The 23,958-nt window shown below is 38.8% G+C and overlaps 2 protein-coding genes across 3 annotated transcripts in view; one reads left to right on the top strand and one right to left on the bottom strand.

The window, feature by feature from the left end:
* HPGDS (hematopoietic prostaglandin D synthase) overlaps window positions 1-604 on the top strand; it is a 29,479-nt gene extending 28,875 nt beyond the window's left edge. For both annotated transcript variants that reach the window (XM_005418134.2, XM_031066455.1), the window contains exon 6: window positions 249-604. In XM_005418134.2, the coding sequence (XP_005418191.1) occupies window positions 249-413 (165 nt within the window). In that variant the 3' untranslated portion in view covers window positions 414-604. The remainder of the gene's footprint in view (window positions 1-248) is intronic.
* Window positions 605-2,529: 1,925 nt separating this feature from the next.
* Window positions 2,530-23,958, bottom strand: part of SMARCAD1 (SWI/SNF-related, matrix-associated actin-dependent regulator of chromatin, subfamily a, containing DEAD/H box 1) — a 40,016-nt gene continuing 18,587 nt past the window's right edge. The window contains exons 6-23 of the mRNA XM_005418133.2: window positions 21,922-22,011; window positions 21,210-21,294; window positions 19,355-19,746; window positions 14,848-15,050; window positions 13,571-13,661; window positions 12,287-12,386; window positions 10,712-10,771; window positions 10,431-10,506; window positions 9,857-9,992; window positions 8,844-8,981; window positions 8,441-8,536; window positions 7,895-8,012; window positions 7,519-7,640; window positions 6,229-6,417; window positions 5,227-5,345; window positions 4,151-4,333; window positions 3,391-3,500; window positions 2,530-3,085 (exon numbers count right to left, since the gene is read on the bottom strand). Of these exons, the coding sequence (XP_005418190.1) occupies window positions 3,024-3,085; window positions 3,391-3,500; window positions 4,151-4,333; window positions 5,227-5,345; window positions 6,229-6,417; window positions 7,519-7,640; window positions 7,895-8,012; window positions 8,441-8,536; window positions 8,844-8,981; window positions 9,857-9,992; window positions 10,431-10,506; window positions 10,712-10,771; window positions 12,287-12,386; window positions 13,571-13,661; window positions 14,848-15,050; window positions 19,355-19,746; window positions 21,210-21,294; window positions 21,922-22,011 (2,370 nt within the window). The 3' untranslated portion in view covers window positions 2,530-3,023. The remainder of the gene's footprint in view (window positions 3,086-3,390; window positions 3,501-4,150; window positions 4,334-5,226; window positions 5,346-6,228; window positions 6,418-7,518; window positions 7,641-7,894; window positions 8,013-8,440; window positions 8,537-8,843; window positions 8,982-9,856; window positions 9,993-10,430; window positions 10,507-10,711; window positions 10,772-12,286; window positions 12,387-13,570; window positions 13,662-14,847; window positions 15,051-19,354; window positions 19,747-21,209; window positions 21,295-21,921; window positions 22,012-23,958) is intronic.

Below are 23,958 nucleotides of genomic sequence, written 5' to 3'. Positions count from 1 at the left end.
CAGCAGGAAAGACTAATATGATAACACAACTAATATTTGTAGCCAGGACTTGATTTGAACCAATATTTACTAAAGTCAAGCCTTGCCTTGCAACCTAACTACTAGCCCTGTAATAATGGGCTTTAAAAAAACCCCAACCCCAAAATGAAAACTTAAAACAGATAAATTCAGTTTTTTGAGAATATGAGTAGTCCTGGCTTTTGAGATTATCAACTAAAACTTACTGCTTTCTGTCCCATTTCCACTAGGTAACGTGGGCTGATTTCTACTGGGATGTGTGCAGTACAACACTTCTGTCCTGTAAGCCTGACCTGGCAGACAAATACCCCAGGCTTTTGGCGCTCAGGGAGAGAGTGCAAGCACTGCCAGCTATTGCAGCCTGGATCCAGAAAAGGCCAAAGAGTGTAATGTAGATCAGCTGCTCAGAGAAACAAATGCTTCTTTAGTTTTCAGTATGACAAACATCCTAAATTATTAACTTCTAAATCATTTAAATTAACTTCAGATGGCTGTGCTGTATCAAATCAAAATCCACCACTTGTATCCACTTGCAAGAGAATCTAAAATACTGATTTAGTAGAGTAATAAATATTGATTCACAAAAGTGTGGTTGTAATCACATTCTCCCTCTACTAACACAGTGCTTCATCAAACCAAATCATGTTTTGTGCACTCTTAAAGGGAAAAATATTAATACACCTTCATGGAGAAGTGCAATCTCAACGACATTTTGCCTACTGCAGTCTTCCAATCTGGAGAAAATCAAGTTAAAAGGAGAGAGCAAATGTGTGGAACACTAAGCAAAAATAATAATAAAAAAAAGAGAAGTAAAAAAAACCCACTTAGTCAGTAAAATTCAAGGGCCTAAAAAAAGTATTTGAGAAGCTTGAGGTTTATGCTGTGCCCCTGAAAAAAAACAAATAAAAACCTCCAAAACAAGCCAAAAAGCAGTTGCACAGCTGAGCTGGTGCCCACACCAGCAGCAGTTCTCCATAAACACACCAGCTGAAAAACATTTAACAGCTCAGTATCTATGCCAGTAAGTAGGAGAGACAAACTGGGGGTCAGTGGTGGCAGCCAGGTTTAGAACAAATGAAGGGTTTGCTCTTCCACGACTGGAGAAAAGGCAGGTGGAAATCTTGGCAAAGTGGACTGCTGTGGATGAAAGTGGTTTACACAAACTCAAGGGGAGACAAGTGCTTGTGAGAGGTCTCTGTTGTGTGGTGTAAGCAGAGAAACCACAACAAACTTGAGCAACACTCCATGCTGGAAATTGCTACTGTTGGGCAAGTATTTCCCTTCACATTTACTTTCCCTTCCTACCTCAAGTATTATTTCATTGTATCATGAGTGATGCCAAACAATCCCTCAGAGACAACTTGGGTATTGTCAAAACAGAAAGAAACAACCTTTACTCATTCCCATCTTCACCTGCTTTGCAACTCCTTGCGTACTTTGCTCTGGCTCTTCATACACTTTTCCTTCTTTAGTTCCCAAAACTCCTCTCTTCTTCAGCAACTGACTTCAGAGAGTGCCTGTGTGTTCTTTTCCCTCTGTACATCCTTCCCAATCAGAAAAACATAACCATAGTATAGTTGAAGTGACCTCTGGAGGTCATCTGGTCCAAGCCCCTGCTCACACAGGGCCACCTAGAGCCAGCTGCCCAGGACTGCATCCAATTAGTTCTTGGTTATCTCCAAGGATGGTGGCCCTGCCATCTCCTGAGACCCCCAGCTACAAACAGTAGGAACAGTTACAAGGAGAAAAGGCAGAAACACACGAGTTCCACAGCACCTACAGACAGATACTGACCCCAAGGGTAACCACTGCTCCTCCAGTGCTCAAAACAAAAATCCCAGACACATCCAGAACACCACACAACCCACCCTGAAGGGCAGGGATCTTGTTTCAATCCACACTTGAACTAATCAAGTAAGAACATGCAGGTACAATGGGATAAGAGTTGGGTTAGCATCATGCTCAACAGAAACACACAACCTGATTAGCTGTAGCATTAAACACCAGTGGTTCTCTGTTAAATCCCACTATTTAGCTCAGCAGAACCAGTGGAATTTAAGAAGCATGGAAAACTGATTCTTACCCATATCCCTTGTCAAACAATACACTACATCTTCACCTTGTTTCAGTAGTGCATTTTGGAACAGACAGCACCGCCACAGAACATTTCTAGGAAAAGTCAAGCAGTTTAGTCCACACTTGGAAAACAAGTTTTAATTGTTTAAAACAGCTTTCATTTCCCACCATTTTGAATTTGCAGAAATCATGTACAGTTGACCAGAATACCCACAGACTTGACCAAACCATTTGGGCAGGACTTCTGTTTTTACAATCAATATCCTCACACCACTGTAATTAGAGTATAATGACACACTGGTAATTTACTACTACTGCTGGACAAAGCCAAGTCAGTTCAATCAGAACATTCCAGCTGGTTTGAGAGCTAATTGATTTTTAACATGCACATTATCATCCCCTCACCTGTCCCAAACCACCGCAACCACAAAAACATTTTGTCCATCTACGGAATTTTATTGGAACAAGTTGATACAAAACCAGTACGGTACATCAAATGAACCAAAACAAGCAGAAACAGACTCGAGCATTGTCAAATAAGGCACATATAAAAAAATCTACACGCGGAATCCAGTGAAACAGACAGTTTATATATATATATATATTTGGAGGTAGAAATAATTACAAAAATACTGACAAATCTTAAGCAGTAGAAGATTTGTTAAAACAATTACTATTTCGGTCCCCAGTTTCAAAATTGATCTGTAAAATCTTTATTTAGCATCTGAGGTTGGCACATTTGGGCCGTTTATGCTTTTAAGCATCAAAAGAATGCTATTGGTATTAAAAATTTTCAATACCATGAGCAGTAAGACAAAGAAACTACAAAAAGTTATAAACGTTCATAAAACTCCTGGTCAACAGTAATGTAAGAGTCCTTGGGGTGTTTCATCACATTTCTTCCTTGAATTTCACAACATATTTACATTTTAGAGACCCAATGAAGCTTTTAACAGTGTGGCTATATCTGCTGGAATGGTTCCTTCTTCTCCTGAGGAATAAAGAGAAGCATTAGTACGGCTTAAAATATTTTGCATAAACAGATAAAAGCCTACATCCTCAAAACAGTAAAAAAATCCTCTGCTTGTAGGATTTGGTCACTGATTTCTGGGTCAGACTCAGAGGGCACCTCCTGTCAAATCAAAGAACAAACAGCAAAAATACATCTTTCTAGTTCAACATAAAAAACCCCAAACAACAAAAGGCTTGTCTGCATGAAGAACATTCTTTTTTCCACAGCAACATATTGCAGCTTTAATTTACTTAAGTGGACATCATTATGTGCAAGACACTGACCTGATTCTGCTGCAGTCATATCTTGTTCTAACTTCAATTTCTGTTGGCTGATTTTGAGCATGGTTTCTTCAATAGTCCCCTTACTGATGAGCTTTATGACTTGTACTTCTCTGAAAAACCACAAAAAAAAATCCATTTGCCCAGTTTGGATTAATGCAAAAGAGAAGGCCTTGGATCAGCTGGCTGGGGTTTAAAGCAAGGATGGGGAAATGAATGAGAGGGCAATATAAAGAGCTTGTAGATTTTTCTCTTGAATAACTGTTCTCTGTAATGCCACAAAACACGTTTTCTCCTGCACTCCCAGCCACTGCAAATATCTGGACAGTCACAAAAATCTCCATTAATATAAACAAGTCCAATTCCCCCTAATTCCCTATTACTGTTGAATACAGTTGAAATTACACACATTCTATGGTTTCACTCTTTAGGATAGGGTGACACTTAAAAGCTTAGAAGACTCCTGAAGAGAACAAACAGCTTGGCCAGACAGTCCCAAAGACTTCAGATCTACCTTGGAATAGTTCCCAACACCAGAAATTTGAGAATTATGCACAGTTTGAGAGTTACAGTGAACTAGGAAAAGGAGGAAAGTGTAAATAAAGGTTTGTTCTGCCAGAACATGGACTAAGACAATTACAGTTCCTAGCTCCCACGCAAGTCTCTGCTTAGAACTTTTAATCAGAAATACTGTCCTTTGAGCCTCCTTTGAGAGCTCTCCTCCAAGGAAAACCAAGCACTGTAATTAAAAATTAAGTCTTACCGTGTCTGCCCCACTCTGTGGCACCGGTCTTCGGCCTGCTTATCGTTGTAAGGGTTGCAGTCAATGTCATGAAGGATAACGACATTGGCCGAGGTCAGATTAATGCCCAAGCCCCCAGCTTTGGTGGACAGAAGGAACACAAATATACCCATGTCTGTATTGAACTCATCTATCAGATGTATCCTGCAGAACACAAGACACCATGCATCAGGCCTTTGAAAACACTCCACAGTGGCTCCAGAGCTGAACACAGAAGTTGGGATGGTCTTTTGGAAGAGAGGACAGTGGCACTGCACAGCAGCTCCAAAGTACAGATGTTACAGAGCAGGAAAAAGAGTACCAACAGTCGTCTGCAGTGACCAGAGAAACATATGAGTGACACATGGATAGCAAAGAGTGAAAACAGGCTTAGAAAAAGATTTTTGATGGTCACAGAACACAGAGTCAGTGGGAGGACAATGCAAGACTAACACATGGGGAGGAGGTAGGGGATGAATTTTGATTCATGACAATCGCCTGTACTAACTGCACATGCAAGGGCAGAAACAGGTATCAGCTCTACATAGGAAGTTACACCACAGCAAGAAAGACAGTTTTTTGAAATGAAGGAAGAAGCATAAAAAAAAGTCTTCAAAAATTCTTGAGAAACAAAACCAGCTCAGCTCAAACAAGAAAAGCATTGAAACATTTTCAGCTGCAGGGACAGACAGAATGGCTTGTCCTAAAGAAACAAAGGAGTGTATCTGCCTATTGTAAAAGAGATACACTCTACTTCCAATGAATAGGTTCAAATGTTATGACATGCTGACGCACAAATCAAACACAACATGAACTGCTGAAGACACATATTTTTCATTTCCATGGCTAAGACTGTTAACCCCATCACCTAAACCTCCTCTTTCAGCCTCACCCTTACTAAGGTGATCTGAAATTCAACATTAAACACCTACTATGGTCAATGTCCAGTGAGCACAGACTTCTGTACACTGGAAAACAAAGGTAAGGGTCCACAGTCACCTCCCCGTCTCCAACACATTCACTTTCTCTTTCTCTCACTTTTGGCAAGAGTCACATACCTCTCCGAAATTTGTGTTTTTCCATCCAGCCTAATGTATCTATGTTGCCAGTATTTTAGAAAAACTTCCAAGATGTCCAGCATCATAGTGAACTGGCTGAACAACACAACTCTGTCACCCTGGAAAGGATAAAGCAAAGCAAAAATTTTGAAACGTGTCAACTGTGAAGAACACTAATTCTTTATTGATGCAAATATATGATTTTACTTTCACAGAAAGTAAAGAAAACAGAAAGCCCTGTTTTCCAAAATAAAAGACTAAGCTAAAAACCATCAAGTCAGGACTGACTTTCAGTGCAGATTCCATATCCAGCAGTTCTGCTGCATTAACTCACTGTCTGTTACTGCAGTAATATTTTAATTACTTTGTACTTAGGGGGCTCCAACAAATCACATATCAAATGCATAAATGACAGATCACTTCATTCATTAAACATCCAAATACTTTCATTCAAAACTTAAATATTTCATGTAATACACAGAGTAGCCCTATTTTGTCTAAAAGAGTCAGATCCACAGCACCCCCCTGCGCAAAATCAGGATACTCTGAAGGAATAGGGGCACATGGTTATTTGCAAAATAAACCTGTTTGACACTCAGGGCAGGACTTCAAGCAGGGACCTCCTCTTACCTTTCACTGGCTTAATACATGCATGATTATTCTAATGTAACACAGTTATTTAATTGCCAAGAGAAGGTCCAAGCCCGTAAGGTGTGAAAATTATGCAAGACCTGATATATTAATAGAGTAGTTAACTTGGATGAATACTCTGAAACTTGGTAAACTGGGAAAATTTATTTCAGCTGTCTCTAAAGTGATGTGCATACTCAGGGCTGCACATTAAAAGCTGTAAGTGGTTCTCAATTCTGCATGTGCACTAAATTACATTGTAAAACTCCACAGCAAAGCAACTGGGTTGCATAGAGAGCTGGCAGATATTAATTTAACCAGTTATTTACAGATACTCTTTAGACAGGAAAAAGCTTCAGCCATCTGTAATACCTTCTCTTTAAGGTCAGAGAGAATGCGTTGCAATGCTCTAAACTTCCCAGAATCCAGGATCTGATCCACGTCTAACATGAAGTCATTGATGTGAGAATATTGCTTACAAAGCACATGCAGCTCAAAATCTGTCATTACTGTCATATCTTCAAAGATAAGGTCAGGGTTAGCATCACAATGTGTGGGTTCCTATTAGCAAAAACAAAGGGAAATAATGCAATACAAAATCTCACCAGAGAACTAAAAACAAAACCACCACACAGTAACATCCATCATCTCTGCAAGAAAAAAGTAGCACACCTAGACATGGACAAATGCTAGAGCGTGGCTCATGCAAGCAATGAAAGAGGAACTCTCAACTTCAGGTTTACAGGAGAGGATAATTACTTCACAGTTTAGCTCTCACAAGCATTTATACTGCCAAAAACTTAAGAAGGATATGCTAAACCTTCATAACAATTACCTACTTCCCATCAAGCCCTATGACCTTTTACCCCTTTATCAGACCTCTTCCCCTGAAGACACATTCCCTGAAAGGGAGGTCCAATCCTTGCATAGATAGTAGAAGACATAGAAAGCCCAGCCCAAGAGGTAGGGTGGGTAGAGGGATGTCATGCCTGGAAGAAAGAAAAGCCACATCTGGACAGTATGATGGTATGGGAATAAAAAGGGACAAAAATCCTTCATAAATCAATGGGTCACTTCTTGCTTCCCCAACCTTGTCTGGCTTCACTTTAAAACAAAGCTGAAGAATATTCAAAGCCAGCTCCAACTTTTTTAGAGCACCTGTGGCACACAGATTTTTTTTATATTTTAGACACCAGCAACAATTTTCCCCAAGCTCCTCAGGCATTAACCCCGTAAAAATTAAGAAAAAAAATCCTTAACAGATCAAACTTAGGCCTTCCCTATTTTACTTCTGTACTACTCAGTTCTTGCTACTCAGAAAGCTGCTAAACTCAAGTGGCCACCTCAAATTTTTTCCATCAGCACTCTGGCTTTAAATTCTGGGGTGGAGGGAAGAGGTGTTAAGGCCGTTTATGAAAAGGAGATGACTGCAGACTCACAACTGTTCTCTCCATTCTAATGATACAAAAATCAGTGTTAAATACCTACAGAGCTTGATTAGAGCACTGGATAGACGCAGAGAAATAAAAAGCAGCAACAATGAATTAAGTATGACAAAGACACATTTTTGACCAGAAGCCTGACAACAAAACACACAAAGAAACAAGTTTGCACTAGAAATTCTGAGCAATGAAGGATTGCTTCTGAATCTCATCCCCTTACCTTGAGCATGAGGGTGGACATTGTCCTGAGTTTTTCATTTGTGTAGTACTGACGATGCAAAAGTGGGTGATTGGCCATTTTTCTAAGTTGCATCATTGCATTTCCCATATCAGAGTTTTTCTCTGTAAACAAAGAAGGCATCTTTGAACTACTATTGAAAAGAACCATCTGAAACACTTTTATTTCTCAGCAGAGCTTTGTTTGCAAGAACTCAGTTTGAAAATTCACCTACTAGCTGAACGTCAAACAAATTCATAGAAGGGATATAAACAGTTTATGAGCATTAGACATTTCTAGAAAGCAAAGACTGTAGTCATGTTCAACATATGTCTCAGCATGACAAAATCCACCAAAAGGAAATGACGCCCTTACATACCATTACTGTTAATGGTTTTCTTGAGCTTGTTTAAAAGAGCCAAGTAGAGTTGTTCCTGTTTATCAGACATGGCACACAGTTCAATGAGATCTTTTTTGGGAGGTAGTTGTTTAAGGACCTGACAAAACAAAATGATACCAGATAAAACCCATATTGTTGTGAACCATTAGTAATTCTGCACTGTCTTGTAGCTGTTATGATACTTTGTTAATTCTCCTCATCCCAGCTCTTTTCACTGCTTGCAACTTCACTGACTCGGGCAGCAATTCAACTCAAGTCTTGACCCAGATTATACATCAACCTCCCCATCAAGTAACATAGTCCGCATGCTGCAGAACTGCATGAAATAATATTTACTATATGCAATAATTGGGATCTACTCCCCTGGTAATCAGCATTACCCTCTTCAGACCACTGAAGTCTGCAAGTGCCCATTAACATTTTTAAGATCAGTAAGTAATTTAATCCCATATTATGGCGTTGGGTCTCAGAGATTATCAGGCTTTTTGATAACATAAACCCATCATTCTAAAGATAAAATGTTACCTCATCTTTTACTCTTCTCAAGATGAATGGCTTTATTATCTGCTTTGCATGTGCAATTCTCTCCTTCTCATACATGCTTTGTTCTTCAGCACTCTTCTAAGGAAAACATTGAAAGAATTCAATTGCAGTGTGAAGTTTTCAGCTGTAAGAACACCACCTTATCTTCTCTAACTTGACAAAAACCCCAGCCAAAACAGACATACTTGACCTGACCATTAATACTCCAAGATATCCTGTTGCAGGATATTTTAATTTAAAAGGTTTACTCAATTATTTGATTTTCTAGATTTTCATAATCACATTACCTTTTTCCATAAGTTACCAATAAAACAGAAGTTATGCAGCAATAGCATTCTTCTAGCAAAAAGAAATTATTTTCAAGAATAGAATTCATGGTACTCACTGTTTTTGAAGAGAACATCCTTCGAATTTCACTTGTGCTACTGCTGAACATATGGGGCATGACAAAATTCAGGAGGGACATCAATTCCAAAAGATTATTTTGAACTGGAGTCCCCGTTAGCAGCAAGCGATTCTTGGCCTGTTTGTCCAAAGCGCAAAGAGCAACGAGAAACATTTGTCAAACAGGCTAGAAAATATTATTGGCAAAAAAACCACAGCTATGGAGAAGGGAGAAAATTAACTTGGTTTAAATGATAACTATTTAAACTAATAATATATTTGCAACTCATGGAATAATTTCCTTGTTAAGTCAACAAAACTGTTTACAGATCTGTGGGGAACTGAGCACCAATTAAAGACAATTAAAAAAGCATTCCTGGAGCTATTCAGCTTCTTCTTGACTGTTCTGTTTGGGCTTTGTTTTGGTTATTGTTGTTGGGTTTCTTTTCTTGTCTGGGGTATTTTTTCTTCCTCCTGATGACTGTGCTAATTGCTGCTCCCATATCAAGTTCTCTAATGCCATACAGTACTTAAGCACAAGTTTTGAATTGCAAGTACAAGCAAGTTTTATTGCTTAAAGATTAGCTTTTTAAAAAGGCTACTGATGAAAACATGATCTTGAAAAATAAGTTGCAGTAGCCCTATCAGAGCAGGTCCTTAAGTACTACAAGGTTTCAGCAAAGGTAATCAGAACAGCGTCTTTAAAATCTTTACTACTATGGGATGTAACTAGCAATTTGCTTAATACTGAAACTCAAGCACTACCATCATTCTAATGATGGTACAGGAAATTTATTACATTTCTTTGGGAGCTTATGTCTCAGAAGTGACCACAGTGCAGGATCTACTCCTTAGACCACACCAACACTTAAATCCACTTGCATACTGTAGTTCCTCCAAAGTTAGGTGTATTTGAACGTTACAGTTAATATTCCACTTCCCCCTTGCTTGTAACTACAAAACAGAAAAGCCAGGAGCTGTCCCCTCTAACCCAGCCATAACCAAACCTCTTACATTAATTGTCATGAGGTGCTGGTAGCGGATGGAGCTCATATTCTTGAGCATATGACCTTCATCAAAAATTGCATAGTTAAGCTTCAGCCTGCGGAACAGTCCTCGATCATCTGAGCTGCTGATTGCAGAGTTGTATCTGTCAGAGACAAATATCACCTGCACTTAGTCTCTCTCTGAAAATGAATGCACTGTTATCACAATAAAATTAAATTCTCTAATATTGTTAAGAGTTATGGAGAAAGTACATGAGGGGCAGTAGAACTGCCTGGAAGTAACCAACCACAACAGAATTCATTACTGACAAATTATTTCAGTTTACTTGATGAGCCAATGTTCTCAGTAACCTTTCCTAAAAATCTGCTGAAGTCTATTACAATGTAATATTATCTGTAATATACATGCTGACAGACACATATCTAAAGCACATATGACACAGTATCTCTTACATAATCATAAAAGCCTAGTTAACCATAATGCGAAACCCAGCTCCTAAAATTGTCTGGTTTCCTGTACCACTAGAGGTCAGCAGGCCCTCACTAAAGCTCCCTGTTTGTAGTGTTTTAACTGTACTTACGTAGTCACAATCACGTTGAAATCAACTACTTTATTGTGAATGTCCAACCTGAGATGTTTCCTGTCTTCTTGGGATCCTAAAGAAGGACAAATCATAAAATGAGTACAACTACATATATTTATATACATGTAACAAAGACACTGCAGAGAAATCACTCATCAATAAATCTGTGTACTTAACAACGGTCTTAAAACAACACTGCCATGAGCAATTCATCTTTTCTTACAGCGGCCATGCAAGCAACTGCATTACTGGATTCACTTCTTAACTAGATTCCTCACCATAGTAAAAGAGGACATTCAGTTCAGGACACCACAGATGAACTTCTCTTATCCAGTTATCTGTAAGACAGCATTAAAACAAAACCCAAGTAATTTATAATTTATTATATCTTGCTGTTTCACACCTCAGCATCAACCCAAACATTTGATTTTAATGCAGATCCCTTTAAATTCTCCTGAAAGTTAAAGACGTTCTGTCTTAAAACTGGAAAACTGCTAAGTAAGAAACTGAATCTGCTAAGTAAGAAGCTGAATCAACCCCAACTGGGCTTTAGTAACTCAACCAGCTTGCACTTTAAACTCCTGCAGCAACAGGCCCTGCACTGTCTGTAATCACTGTGTGAAATAAATACAATGTGTAACTTTGCAGCTTGGTTTCTTCCCTAGACAGTTAAATCCCCAGAAAGCAAATCACTTAATCTGTCAGTACTTGCCTGCAGAAGTATGTCACCAGGAGAGACAGTGCCTCTGGGAGCAGGCAGAAGCCTGACATCCCTGCTGTGCAGCTCCAGGTGTGCAGCAGCACAGCAGCCACAGGCAGCATTGCTGTGCCCAAGGGGAAGCTGCTTGACAGCAAACAAGTGCTGACCCCAAACCCCAGCAGAAGGGGGATGCTGCTAAATGCCACTTGGGAAGGGGAGGGATCCAGCTCAGGGGTGAGAAGACATCTCTGGAATAGTGGCAGGAAAACTGCCAGGAGACTGCACTGCCCAGGCATTTCCAACCTGTCTCTACAACTGGGACTCAGACTGACTTCACAAAAGCACCTCTGTTCGTGTACTACGTACACCTCAGGTTTTAAGTGATGTATACATTATTAAGAGTTGTTTTAAAAAGTGGGTTCCAGTGGAGTTTGAAAGCACTCTAAAAATGAAGATTTCAAACTTAAGTTGTATAACTGGAAACTTTTCTGATGCATCAAGAGAAATTTTTGAAGCCCAAATAAGTATTTTATATTAAAAGCAGCGTTACTTTCTAAATTCAATTTGTTACTTCCCCTGTCATTCAACAAATCCAAATTTTACTCCATCAAGAACCATTTTCTGCTCAATCTCATCCACTTTGCTAATATTTCATTCCACCATACTCTTTCCAATTTCAACTGAGGCCATACAACCATCAGAACACACAAGTAAAAGACAGCTTCATCATTTCAGGATTTTCATCTGCTTTGACAGATGCTGTGCAGTAAAGACCAAAAAAAAAAAAACAACAGTGAATGTTTAAAATGTCATGAAACCTAACCCTAAGCACAGCCTGAAGACTAGCAAGTTCAGCCAATATTCAATAAGTAAAAAGATTATTTTGCTACACAAGTTCAGATTGTAACAAGCAGCTTCATTTTTTTTTGAAGCAGACAGATTGTCTAAAAAAGTTCCATGCTAAGTCTAATTAATTCAGAACAAGCATACCTGCAGTATGGTCTGCATTCCAATTCAAATAACTTAAGGAGCTGAGTACCATCATAAGAAAATCGAATTTTCTTTCATTAAATTATCTTTGCATTACAATATGTCCATGATGGGTTTGGTTCTTTTTCCTCTAACAAAACTATTTCTGAAGGTTGTAACTTACCTAATGTTGAAGCTGGCACAACTATCAAATGGGGACCTTTATTGCCCTCTTGGTAAAGATAAGCCAGAAATGCAATAGCTTGAATTGTTTTTCCTAAGCCCTAAGAGAAAATAAAACCATTTAAAAAAAATTTACAATCTGGATGACAAAATTGTTTTGAACTCATAAGACAATTACAGTGTAGTGATGGCCCAGTAAAGATGAGAAATCTGATTAGAAAATTTGTTCTCATTAACCAGTTTTACAGAAGAAAAATCTTTCTTAAGTACAACCTCAAACTTCATTATCATTTCAACTCAATATTTGAACAAAGATTTGTCTTTTCAATTAATTAAGTCTTTCATTTTAGTTCAAGTTCATCCCTCAAATTACCTCCAAAAATTTACCTTCCTGAACCAATGGTGCAGAGAAATGATTACTTGGAAACGAAATGCTAATTTCCATTTGAGCCAGTTGTACAAAGGGTATTCTAGCTATTTCTGAAGTGGAATTTAATACGCGAATCCGATTAAAGATAAGCCTATATTTTCACCAACATTCATTTTTCCTATTTTCGGCATCATGAATTAAAAAAATTTTGTGTATCTACCACAAAAAACCCATATTCTTACTAATATGAAACATAGAGAAGTTGAGAAACACTGCCTAAATCACAGCAAGGCAAAGCAGTGCTTTCATTCATCGTTCATCAGAAGAGAAACAACAGCCAGGATAAAAAACAACAGACCACAAATTCAGCAACTGCATCAGTAAGTTTTTTCCTTTGTACAACTATGGGGGGTGTCAGCATTTAACAAAACCTCAAACCCATAAGCTTGAGTCTCTTAATTCAACGTTGATGAGGAGTGTCATGACAAGAGATGGTAGAAATGCTGCTTCTGGAGAAGCAGAGAAGGTTTCTACCCACTTGGTTTTTCCTGTATTGTTATCTGCCTGTTTTGAAACTGGTGAAGGAATGGAGAAAATAGGGGGGTCACTACACTAAATGCTGTAGAATTAATTATATTTTTGGGCAAGGAGCTGTTAAACTCAATGGTTTGAAAACAAGCTGTTGTAGTAGAAACCGGTTCCATTGCACCAGAAGACACTATGTGATTTCTAAGTGTCCATGAATCTTAGGCTACCTTTGATTTCCAAATGGAAAGGAGCTCAGCAGCTTCTAAGGTCTTGGAGAACTGTGTGCTATTTAGGATTACTTATAACCTCTTGGAGGTTTCTAGGTGGGGATTTAAAGTCTTTTTTGCAAAATTTTAACAATTCTTAAATAAGCAGTTTCACACTTACCATTTCATCAGCCAAGATGCCATTCAGTCTGTGCTTATACAGCAGTGCTAACCAGTTCAAACCAATCTTCTGATATGGCTTCAGTTTCAAACTGTTAAAAACAAGCAAGCTTATTGCCACCTTTTATTTGTTTCTCCTTGAAACACAACTTTACACTTATGCTAATCACAGACTGGCAGATTTAACACTGCCTTTATTTTAATGCACTCCTGACCTCTTTATGTAGCGAAAAACAAACTTTCTTAATCAGTCACCTGTACACAAACTGAGTTACTTATCTCCATTTTCACAGACCTTACATGATCAAAGTGAATGACACAAGAAATACTTCTCTTCTACAATCAGTGATACACAACCAGATAAAAGCAGTTACAGAACTACTCATTTCTAAAATACACAATGAATTAAGTGGCATTTTGCAGCTGCATCCCTAATTTTGCTCTGTTGTACAATTACTGTTTGTGTCAGCACCAAAGAAAAACCCAAACACACAACCCACAAAACACACTCAACAGCAAGTCACCCAGAGTTCAGCACTTTTTCCAAAGAAGAAGCATCACTGACATCCTTCCTCCTAAGACTTCCTGCTTCCTCCCAGGCTTTATTTTCACACAGCTGAGAATCTTCTGCTTCTATAACAGCATCCAACTGGAATTCCAGCTGCTACTTTGGCCATTCCCACTACACCCCTACATTTTCTACTCCTTAGAATAATACCCTCCACCATATCCATATCCATTCCTCCTAATATCCACTTGGAGATCCTTACTGATTTACCTCTCTGAAAGAAATCCTTCCCCATAACACATCCCAGCTGCCACTCCGACTGGATACAGAGTTCCAGATTACTTGGTACACCTGCACTTCCTGACCCACGTCCTTCATTCAGCTGATAAACCTGCCCAGTTTGCTTAGATTTGTTCCAACTTAGCATTTTTGAAATCAAATCCTATTTGAAATCTGTCCCCCATTACAGACGCAGGTTTGCTTGGGTTTTTATTTGAAATAAGTTGAAAACTCATTACTCCATTGCTTAAGGTTAGCTGTTACATTCACCAGAAACTGGAGGAAATAAAACACTGTTACAATTTTTTATACTCTATCCTGCCCTCCACCTTTCCTGATGCACTTAAAAAACCTGTTAGATTCGCTCACTGAGAGCTACTAAGTACCAAAAATCTGCAACTCTACTTTCAGAGACTGTAGTTCTGAAAATCCCAGTCTTCAAGTACACCTTACTGTCCAACACCTTTCTAAAGTATAAAAATGAGAGATACCTGCGATTCAGAATGGAGGGTTGCTCTATGTTCCATCCACATCCTCCATCCCTAGTAATCCTGGTTACCTGCTTTGTCAGCTTATTAGAAATGTCTTCACATTTATTCATGAGCTTTAGAACCACATCCCTCTCCTTCAGCAGTATCTTGCAGTTCCACACTATATCCTCTGACAAACCAGCAGTCTTCGTCATTTTTGTAAACTGCAAAATAATAATAATTAAAAATCTATGAACACTGGTAGTAGCAATTGCAGTGAAAATCCACAGCTGCTGCACACAGTAATTCAAGTAGTAGACAGCAACAGCATCCCCATCTTCTCTCCAAAATTCCAAATGCTCCTTACATTTGGCCCACTGCAAACTGTGTGAATCCATACTGAAGGTCATCATTGTAGCTCCTCACATTATGAAATTTGATATTTTAAGTGATATAAATTCTCTGAAGAGTTACTAATATAAAATCCAAATGCTTTAAACTCAAAATCCTCAACAGGAGGAACATAGTGCAAAGGCCAGCTTTGAAGGCCAGGCACACTAACAGAACAAAACCCCAAAAGGAAGGAAAAAAAGCACTGATTCTCATTGTCACATTGCAGAGTAAAAGCAAGTTTTGTTAAGGTGAAGACTATAACCAGATTAAAAATAGAATTTACAAAACAGCTTTCATTATAAACATATCTGAAATGTAACCAGAGTGAGGCAATTAGAGACCCGAGGTATTTTTTTGTTTGTATTTTTTTTTATTTTAAACAAATTCTAGAAAGTTTACCAACACTCCTAGGTTAGACCATGCTAAGGTACACATTTCAATACATATAGAGAAATTTTCTAAATAGACACCTCTATTTAGAAATAAAAAAGAACACAGTTTTTAATAGGTGCCTACAAAATTTCGACATTTGTTTTGATGACTAAAGCTTTGGTTGGCATGAATAGAAATCCTGTAATCCATAAATAAAGGTGTGGAGAATTGAGCCATCTGTTATTAACAGAAATTGTATTGTTTCATGTCAGCACATTAACATCCACGTCCAAGTTGCAACAAGAATTACTTTAGCCACTGGTTTGCATGTGAAACACAGGGTGTTACCCTGCTCAGAACTCAAAGCAGATCCACAGGTGGCTTTTGCTTTCTAGAGGTTCTGACACCCTCCCAAGTTCAGCTTTTTTCAAATGAGGCCCAAAAATGTGAGACCATCATGGAAACTGAACCCATAAGCTTTCCCAGCACACTTGGAATTGCCGCACAAGCACACTCTGCCTGGGCTTACTTTACACCACCTGCAAGATGATGAAGGCTTTGCCTTTAATGCCTAAGGGTGAAAGTCAGCCTCAATCAACAAACACCAGTTCCACTGTAAGCAGTTTCCCATTGCTAACCTGCTGTATTTGCTGCTTCCCTTCAGCTGGCTTTGGTGCAGTGTGGTTCTGGAGTTTGGTTTTGGGGCAGTTTGTACATGTGCAGCCAAACAAAATGAGATGACAAAGGTGGAGCTACTCTCCCTTGAGTTTGTACCTCCTAGCTCATATACTGCTGCAGTGTACAGAATAGGATGGACAAGTACAGCAACCTCTGACAGCTCAGCTCTCCTATTCCCCTAAAAGTGATATACTGTGTCAGCATTTCAATGTAATACTTTCCTTTACATTTCCAGAATACACACATTAACTTGTGTGTATTCTCTAAGAATTTCTGTAGACCACAAAGTCTTTAAATGCTAAGTAAGACAGCTTATTTTTGATAGAATAATACAGTGAATGACAAAAATGAGAGGATACAGCAAGTCTCAAACTGATACATATGTTTTTACACTAAAAGGAAATCCAAACAGGTAACAGCTATACACCTTAAAAAAAGAAACAGCATTAAACCCTCTCTAGTTCCTCTCCCACATTTACCAGAAGAAGCAGAAAATTGCAAGACCACCAACCCAGATCCCAAGACCTCAGCTGAGCTCCTCTGGGAGCCAGTCTAGGCTCTGCTTTTGTTTCTTGGCGCACAGTGAAGGAAGGCAGGTACTGCCCTTACACGGCTGTGCTCACAGACTCTCTGCTGAGAAATGGCGCTGAATGCTGCCATTTCCAACACTGGGCAATCCCACAGGTGGGAGATGAGAATATATTAAAATATATTAAGTACCAACAAGTTTACAAAGGAGTTAGGATGAGGAGGAAAGGCAATTGGTGCCCAGAAGTGCTTCCATCAAGGAAGGAAACCATGCTGTCTGCTGGCCCACAATATGTGCCAGTGGAGTATCATCAGGATCTCAAAGCAAACAGGCGTGAGGGGAACCTGAGAAGCCAACACAGGAGACTGAGGGCAGACCTCAATGCAGTTCTGACTTCCTCACAAGGGGAACCAGAGATGCAATCACAGATCTTTTCTCTGTGGTGACAGGGACAGGACCTAAGGAAATGGCCTGAATCTGTGTCAGGGAAAGTTCATGTTGGATATTAGAAAAAGATTCCAGGTCTCCTCCTGGAAAATGTACTTCACTTACAGTGTAGGCATTTCTAAACTGCCAAATAGATTAATCTTTACAAGCAAGGACAATTTCAACTCTCTCCAATTATTTTGAGAACCATGTCTACTAAGTTTTTTCTATGTGTTTTAAGCATTACTAGATCAAGTTAAGCACTTGAAATATCTACTCCAAAGACTAAGTATTTCCAAGTGCTCTTATTAATCTTATGAGCTTATGAAATTAATTCAAACTCTCTTGAAACAAAATAGCTGAGTCCAACTTAAAAAAAAAACCACATCTAGAATAAAAAAAGACATTCTCATTTATGTCTTCCTGGAATAAAACATTCAATTTACAAATAAGTAGGCTTTATTTTTAATCTCAGACTGAGAGTCTTAATATCTTCCTTAATTCTAATAATGAACAAGTGGTAACAACTTGTAGTTGTGTTACACAAGATACCATTACAATAAAAAGAGACTTAAAACTAAGCAAATTTCTTTAATGCTCTAACTGAATCAGCTCTCCCCATTATTCTAATCACCCTTATTAATTGGTAGGAAAAACACTGGGTTACTGAGCTACTGGATCTTTATAAACAATTAAATCCACACGGATACAAAACATCTGCTAAAATCTGCTGCAAACCACTTCTACTCTGGGCAAGTATTCACAATACTACATAAACCTGTGGCTGCTGACAGCTGCAATCTTCATGAAAGACAAAGTCTGAACGCAAACAGGCCCATGCAGTGTTTTCTTTACTGTAAAATATTTAACACAGAAAAGGAGAAGAGCCCTGTAGCAAATACTTCTGCAAAGAATTAAGCTCAGACAAAATCCAACAAGTTTAGAAAGTAATAGCTGTATGACAGATGTTCTGTGAGAAGCCAAAGGCTTGGGGCAAAACGGATTTCTTTTGCAGCATACCAGTACCTCTTTTTTTTTCACATATCACCCTTTTGTCTCCCCCCTTCCCCTACAACACAACACACAAAGATCACTTTGTTTTCCTTAAAATTCTGTTTAGTATCTCTTATTCTTTCACGGTAATATATTTCACACACTGAATAATAAATGTTATTGTTTTACACATATTGAAAAAGTTCTTGCATACATCAGTGGGGGGGTTCAGAATGCACACTGATGAAAAACATCAATTATTCTGTAAAAAGGCCTGTGCACAGTTACTGCTTAAAATCCAAAGCACCAATAAATTAAACCAAGACAATCTGCTGTAACAGATTGTAAGAATTCAAATTTCTTACCGGGACATTGCTCTTAGCAGGTCTGAGGTCTTGCAGTTAACTGAAACTGTATGAAATGTGAAGTCTACAAACAAGCCATGGTAAACATCTGAAAGTAACAACAGAGCGACAGTAGATAATGTACTTACCAGCAAATACTGTTTTCCCTTCCGTGGTGGATTGTGGCTTAACCTTCTGATGCTTTACCTTTCATTAATAAAACACAGCAGCTCATTCCACTAAAAATGGCTGCATTGCTTAGCTAGCAAAACCATGCTAGACACTAAGCTGCAGTAGAATAAAGGCACAAAAGAAGAAAAAAAAAGAGAACGACCACTTCTTGCCTGAAACTGAAAATATCCATGCTGGCTTCTTCAGTCATGGGGCTACCCTGGAAGCTGCTGCTGCTGCTGCACAAGTGTCTGCAGTAAAAGTCCTGCCACATTCTTCCCTCCTGCATGGGTTTTCAGCTACAAGAGCTCAGAACAGGCTAGCAAACACCTCCTTCTCAAGTGAAAGCTCTAATTTCTCCTTCTGCAGTGAAATCAACCAACTTTCTGTGCTACAGAGTGAGTGACAGTAATGTCAGCCAATCAGCTTGAGTTTTCCAGAAAAATCACCCCTTAACTCATTCAAAATCAGGTCATATGACACTATTTGAAATGCTATTGGCTTAGGAGGAACATAGCATTTCAGCCTAATGAGGATAAGGCCACCCATCTAAGCCTCCCTAGGCTGAAGCCACCTTGACTCTAGGCAGGCTGGGGATAGGAAAGGAAGAATGCAGACCTACCAGAGCCTCCCAGCTGTTAAAGGGCCGGAGCCCTATTATCTTCTGAGCCTTTTTCTGAGAACACTGGGGAATCAAAGTCAGTTCACTCAGGGAAGCATCCTGAAGGAAGCTGAGGATTTTGGCTTTGTAGCCATCCTCCATCACTTCGTCGCCACTGCTGTAGTCCTCATCCAGGGAGCTTCCACCGTCTTCGGAAGCGGACTCGTCCTCCGTGTGCTCTGCTTCTCTCTCAGCACTCCAAATGCTCCTTTTGCCCTTGTCCTTTTTCTGAAAGCCATTCTGCTCTTTCTCAGAAGCCTTCTGCTTAATCTTATCTTTACTCTCCTCACTCTGGGTTTTAGTGGAGGCTTCGGTCCAGTCAGCAACTTTTCTTTTGGGAGGAAATTCCATACCTATGCATGCAACACAGAAGGTAACAAGTCAATGCATACTGGTATGGGGCTGATGAAAACACAAGTTGTTCTTCCAAAATAAAACCTACAGATCTGTAAAACACAGTTCTTGCATTTAATACACAAGAACTCAAAGCAGATGATCCTAAGAGGACAGAAAAGCAAATCTGTATAAAATATGCAAACAGCTCTAACTGTGAATACAAGGTAAGTAAAGCTCATTTGTAGAATGGTCAAATAGCAGAAGGTTTTAAGTATCTTAAAATACAGATGATCAACATAATGTAATATTTGTGAGGTGCAGAAGCTCTGATTCAGAGCAAACAGTTAAGAACTCTGATATATCCTTAAGATGAGATACTGGTCCTACTGCACCTGACTGCAGAGATATTAATTCTGCTGACTTGAGAAAACAAGTCTTCTTTCACCAAGAAAATGATACAGTTTTTCCATTTTAATGCACTCTAGGACAGTATTCGGGGTGGAACAATGAAAATATGCACTTGCTAAAAAACTCAAATAATGAGGCCTCTCCAACCAAAATAACTCAGCTGCCTTAAAATAAGACAGAAGGTATTTCACTGAACACAAGCAAGTAATTTTTAGAAGCGCCTTGTAAGGGTTTTGATTCCTTCATTGCAAGAAAGCACTTGCAGTGCAGAAGTTTCTCTTCTCTCCAATCCCAGCTTGCTGCTGACAGAGTCCAACCCTGACATCTGCCTTCTCAGAAGCAGCAGCAAGGACACAACTTCCTGAGCACTGCTAGCTCTCTCCACTTGTAAAGAATCCAGTTAAGAACACTATCCTGTCCCAAGAACACTTAAATAGCTGATATAGCAAAACATGTACATATCTGACAGCTCTGTAACACACTGAAAAGTAATCAACTCATTAAATAGGACTTAAGTTATAATTTGCAGATTTACTTGGAATCACTGGGTTTGCTCCCTATCACATTTAAAGTACTGGGATTTACAGACAGGTTGCATAATTCAAGGCCTGTTCCTAGGATGTTCCTCTCCTAGAATACATTGTAAAATTGACAAAATAGCATATATTACTTCTTACCTATGCAGTTATTTGCAATTACTGGTTTGGAAACCAGTAATTTACAAATACTGCAGTTAAAAAACAAACTTTTTTTTTAACAAGCAGGAAGGGAGCAGGCATCAGCTTTGACATGTACCAAAATATATTTTAAGAGATACACATAGGTAATTACAAATTTTTATACCTATCTGTATTAGCAGGGCAAAGATATTTATCCCTAGTTAGAGAGCAAAAATAAAAATACAGAAAAATTGAGCTTCCTTCTTTTATCCTCCCTGTAATAATAATTTCAAGTATAAGTGCAAGTTTCTAGGCATGGTGCTGTCAGGACTGTCATTGCTGAACATTCAGAAATATCTGCATCACAAGTCTGTTTTGTGTTTGGATAAAATGAATTATAAATCTGCCCTTACCCTCCTCATCATCTGCAAATATTTTCAGGGCCTCCAGTGCATCATGAAACACCCAGTTATGTTCCTCAAGTACCTCTCTCAACTCCTAGTAAAAAATAAGACATTTTGCATTGTGGTGAGATAAGCACAAGCTAAATTTCTGTGCCTAATAACATCAGGCAAAGAAAACCCTAGCAAATCAGATGATTCAAAATAAAAGGAAATCAAAATGAGAAAACCTTTCAGCTTCTTTATACACTCAGTTTAGGCAGAGCTGCACTTCACTTCTGAAAAGTGTAAGAACCCACATGAACAAGCTTTGCTTCCAACAATTTCAAGCACAGTACTGAAAGGGCTCAAGTAGTTGCTGAGGACCATCAGGTACTGAAGCAATACAAAGTGCTAAATATATTTAGCAGTCTGGGGGAGAAGAGTGAGAGAGGGAGGGATCATTTCCTCTTGCATTTTTACAGTAAGTCATCAAATTTGACTATGCTAGGCTTGTCATAGGGCCGAAATGTAGGAAGAGAAGTTCCCTGTAGTTCTAACCACATCCCATAGCTCTCAGCTCAGGAGAAGTTACATTATAAAAGCAAGAACAGTAAAAGCCTTCCTATTCTGGGCTTTTTCTGGAAGTGCTATTGGTAAAAGAACTGTTTCATATGGACTATCAACAGCTGCAGTTTTCTTAAGAACTCAAAACCTGATGTGCCATAGGGAGACATCAGCTCACCTCCTTATCCAGTCCAGGGAATGTACTTTGCAACTTCTTCACAAGCATCTCTTGCCTCTCCCATTGTCTTTTGGGTTCTGAGTCATCCAGCTATGTTAAAAAAGGTACCTATTAGGTTCAATATTAATTATAACTATAGAAACAGTAGAAAACTTCATCAGCATTGTTTATCCTAAAGAGCTACTCTAAATGACAGAAGCACTTAAATTCAAGTTTAAGTGATTCCTAGTCAATGATCAAAAACCAAAACTTAGAACACAGAAAAACACAAACATAGAAAATGTCTTCAGTCATGAAAATCTGTGACTCTTTACTTGATAAGCATACACAGTGCAAAGTTATATACCAAAATATAAATAATATAGAACTGTCTAGTTTATTTTGCTTTAAAATCAAAAGTTATTAGCAATTCTGGATGATACTTAAGGCAGAAGATGTCAGGATTGGTGATCAGATTAGCTTACTAAACATGTGGTGTTTCACCCACCACATCCTACAAACATGTCAAATGGTGTGTTTATATTAAGATTTATGGGTAAAAAAATTCCACAAATATTCTGTCACAGCATCATGGAGTCAACATCAAAAACTGGTAAAACTTTTCATCAACAATAGCTCCACTAACAGCTGCTACCAGCCTGCCAAATGGAAGTTAACAAGGGCCAAAACTTCCACAGGCCACAAGCTGCTCTGCTTTGTACTCACCACAAAGAACTACACCAGTTCCTTCCTAGAGCTCTGAATGTAAAGTGGTTACAGAGCTACTTGTCTACAGCAGAGATAGCAACATTTATTTTGCTGAAGGAGCACAAACCACATCACCCAGAGGCAGTCTGAGTAGTAGAGGACATCATTCCTTTCCTCAGTGAGTCTTAATGTCACTAAGAGAGCAGCTACAGTTCGTAGAAGAGCTACCCAAGTACACTCTGGTCTTAGGAACCACAAGGAAAAGCAAGACTATGAAAAAAACCCTCTAAGTTCTCACTACAGTTCTCTAGAATGAGTTCAAAAAAATCCATATTCCACATTTGGCTTTGTCCAGTCCTTCCCCCTTTAATTGTAATGAAACTGTTAAGAACAGAGATCAAGTTGATATATAAAACCAGGTCCAGTGGAGCACTGTTTGCTAGGCTGGCTGGTTAATAATTAACTAAAGCCTCTCATAACCAAACCCAGGGCATTGGGGAGAAGGAAGAAACCCAGTTCACATCTCTTTCAGGAAGAAGGAATTACAAATGAATTGTAATATTTTTGCTTTAATAGGAAATCATGTTTTCTTTATTTGTCTGAGGACAATATTAGCCTAAATTTCAACAGCCACCCTCCTTCATCCAGCCTCCAGTATTTATGTAGAATTCCCTTTTTCTATGTAAGTGGCTTTCAAGGATGTCTCCTGGGATGCCTGGGAGATGGCCTCATGCACTGCAGGACTGTGCAAAGCTGCCAAATACCATCCCAAATGCACCAGGATCATGACATAGCTCCCATTTATTAGCAGAGGTCAAAGCAGTCATTCCTTTAAATGCAACCAATTCATTATTTTAAAGATTTCCCCAAGTCATAGTTTCAAATATATAAGCAACATCTATAACAAAGAACAGCAGGAGATATAGCAAAATATGTTAACTTCATGTGCTTGAGGAAATACAAGGAATGACCTGAGGAGGAAAAGTGATCCAGAGCCTGTAATTCTCACTGATGCTCACAAAAACTGAATGGTACTCAGAGCCTCACACACTGCTACCTGCCATCAACTACTTTCACCAAAAGCAGTGAACTGGCTGGTGTGATACAAAGCCACAAGCACTAAAGAAGAAAGCAAGTAATTCCATTCAGAATGTCAACAACAACAACAAAAAAACCCCAAACAAACAAACAAACAAAAAAACCCCAACAAAACAAAACAACCCCCCCCCAAAAAAAAAAACCAAAAAAGAACTCATCCAGATGGCAAGATTTGACTTAATTTTCTGATAAAGCACACCACTGTCACTGACCCAGACAGGTAATTCCATTTATTTTACAATGCACAAAGAG

The sequence above is a fragment of the Geospiza fortis genome, unplaced genomic scaffold (assembly GCF_000277835.1).
Source record: "Geospiza fortis unplaced genomic scaffold, GeoFor_1.0 scaffold11, whole genome shotgun sequence".
NCBI lineage: Eukaryota > Metazoa > Chordata > Aves > Passeriformes > Thraupidae > Geospiza > Geospiza fortis.
The sequence above is the reverse complement of the archived record's forward strand: the minus strand, read 5'-3'. Positions and strand labels throughout refer to the sequence as shown.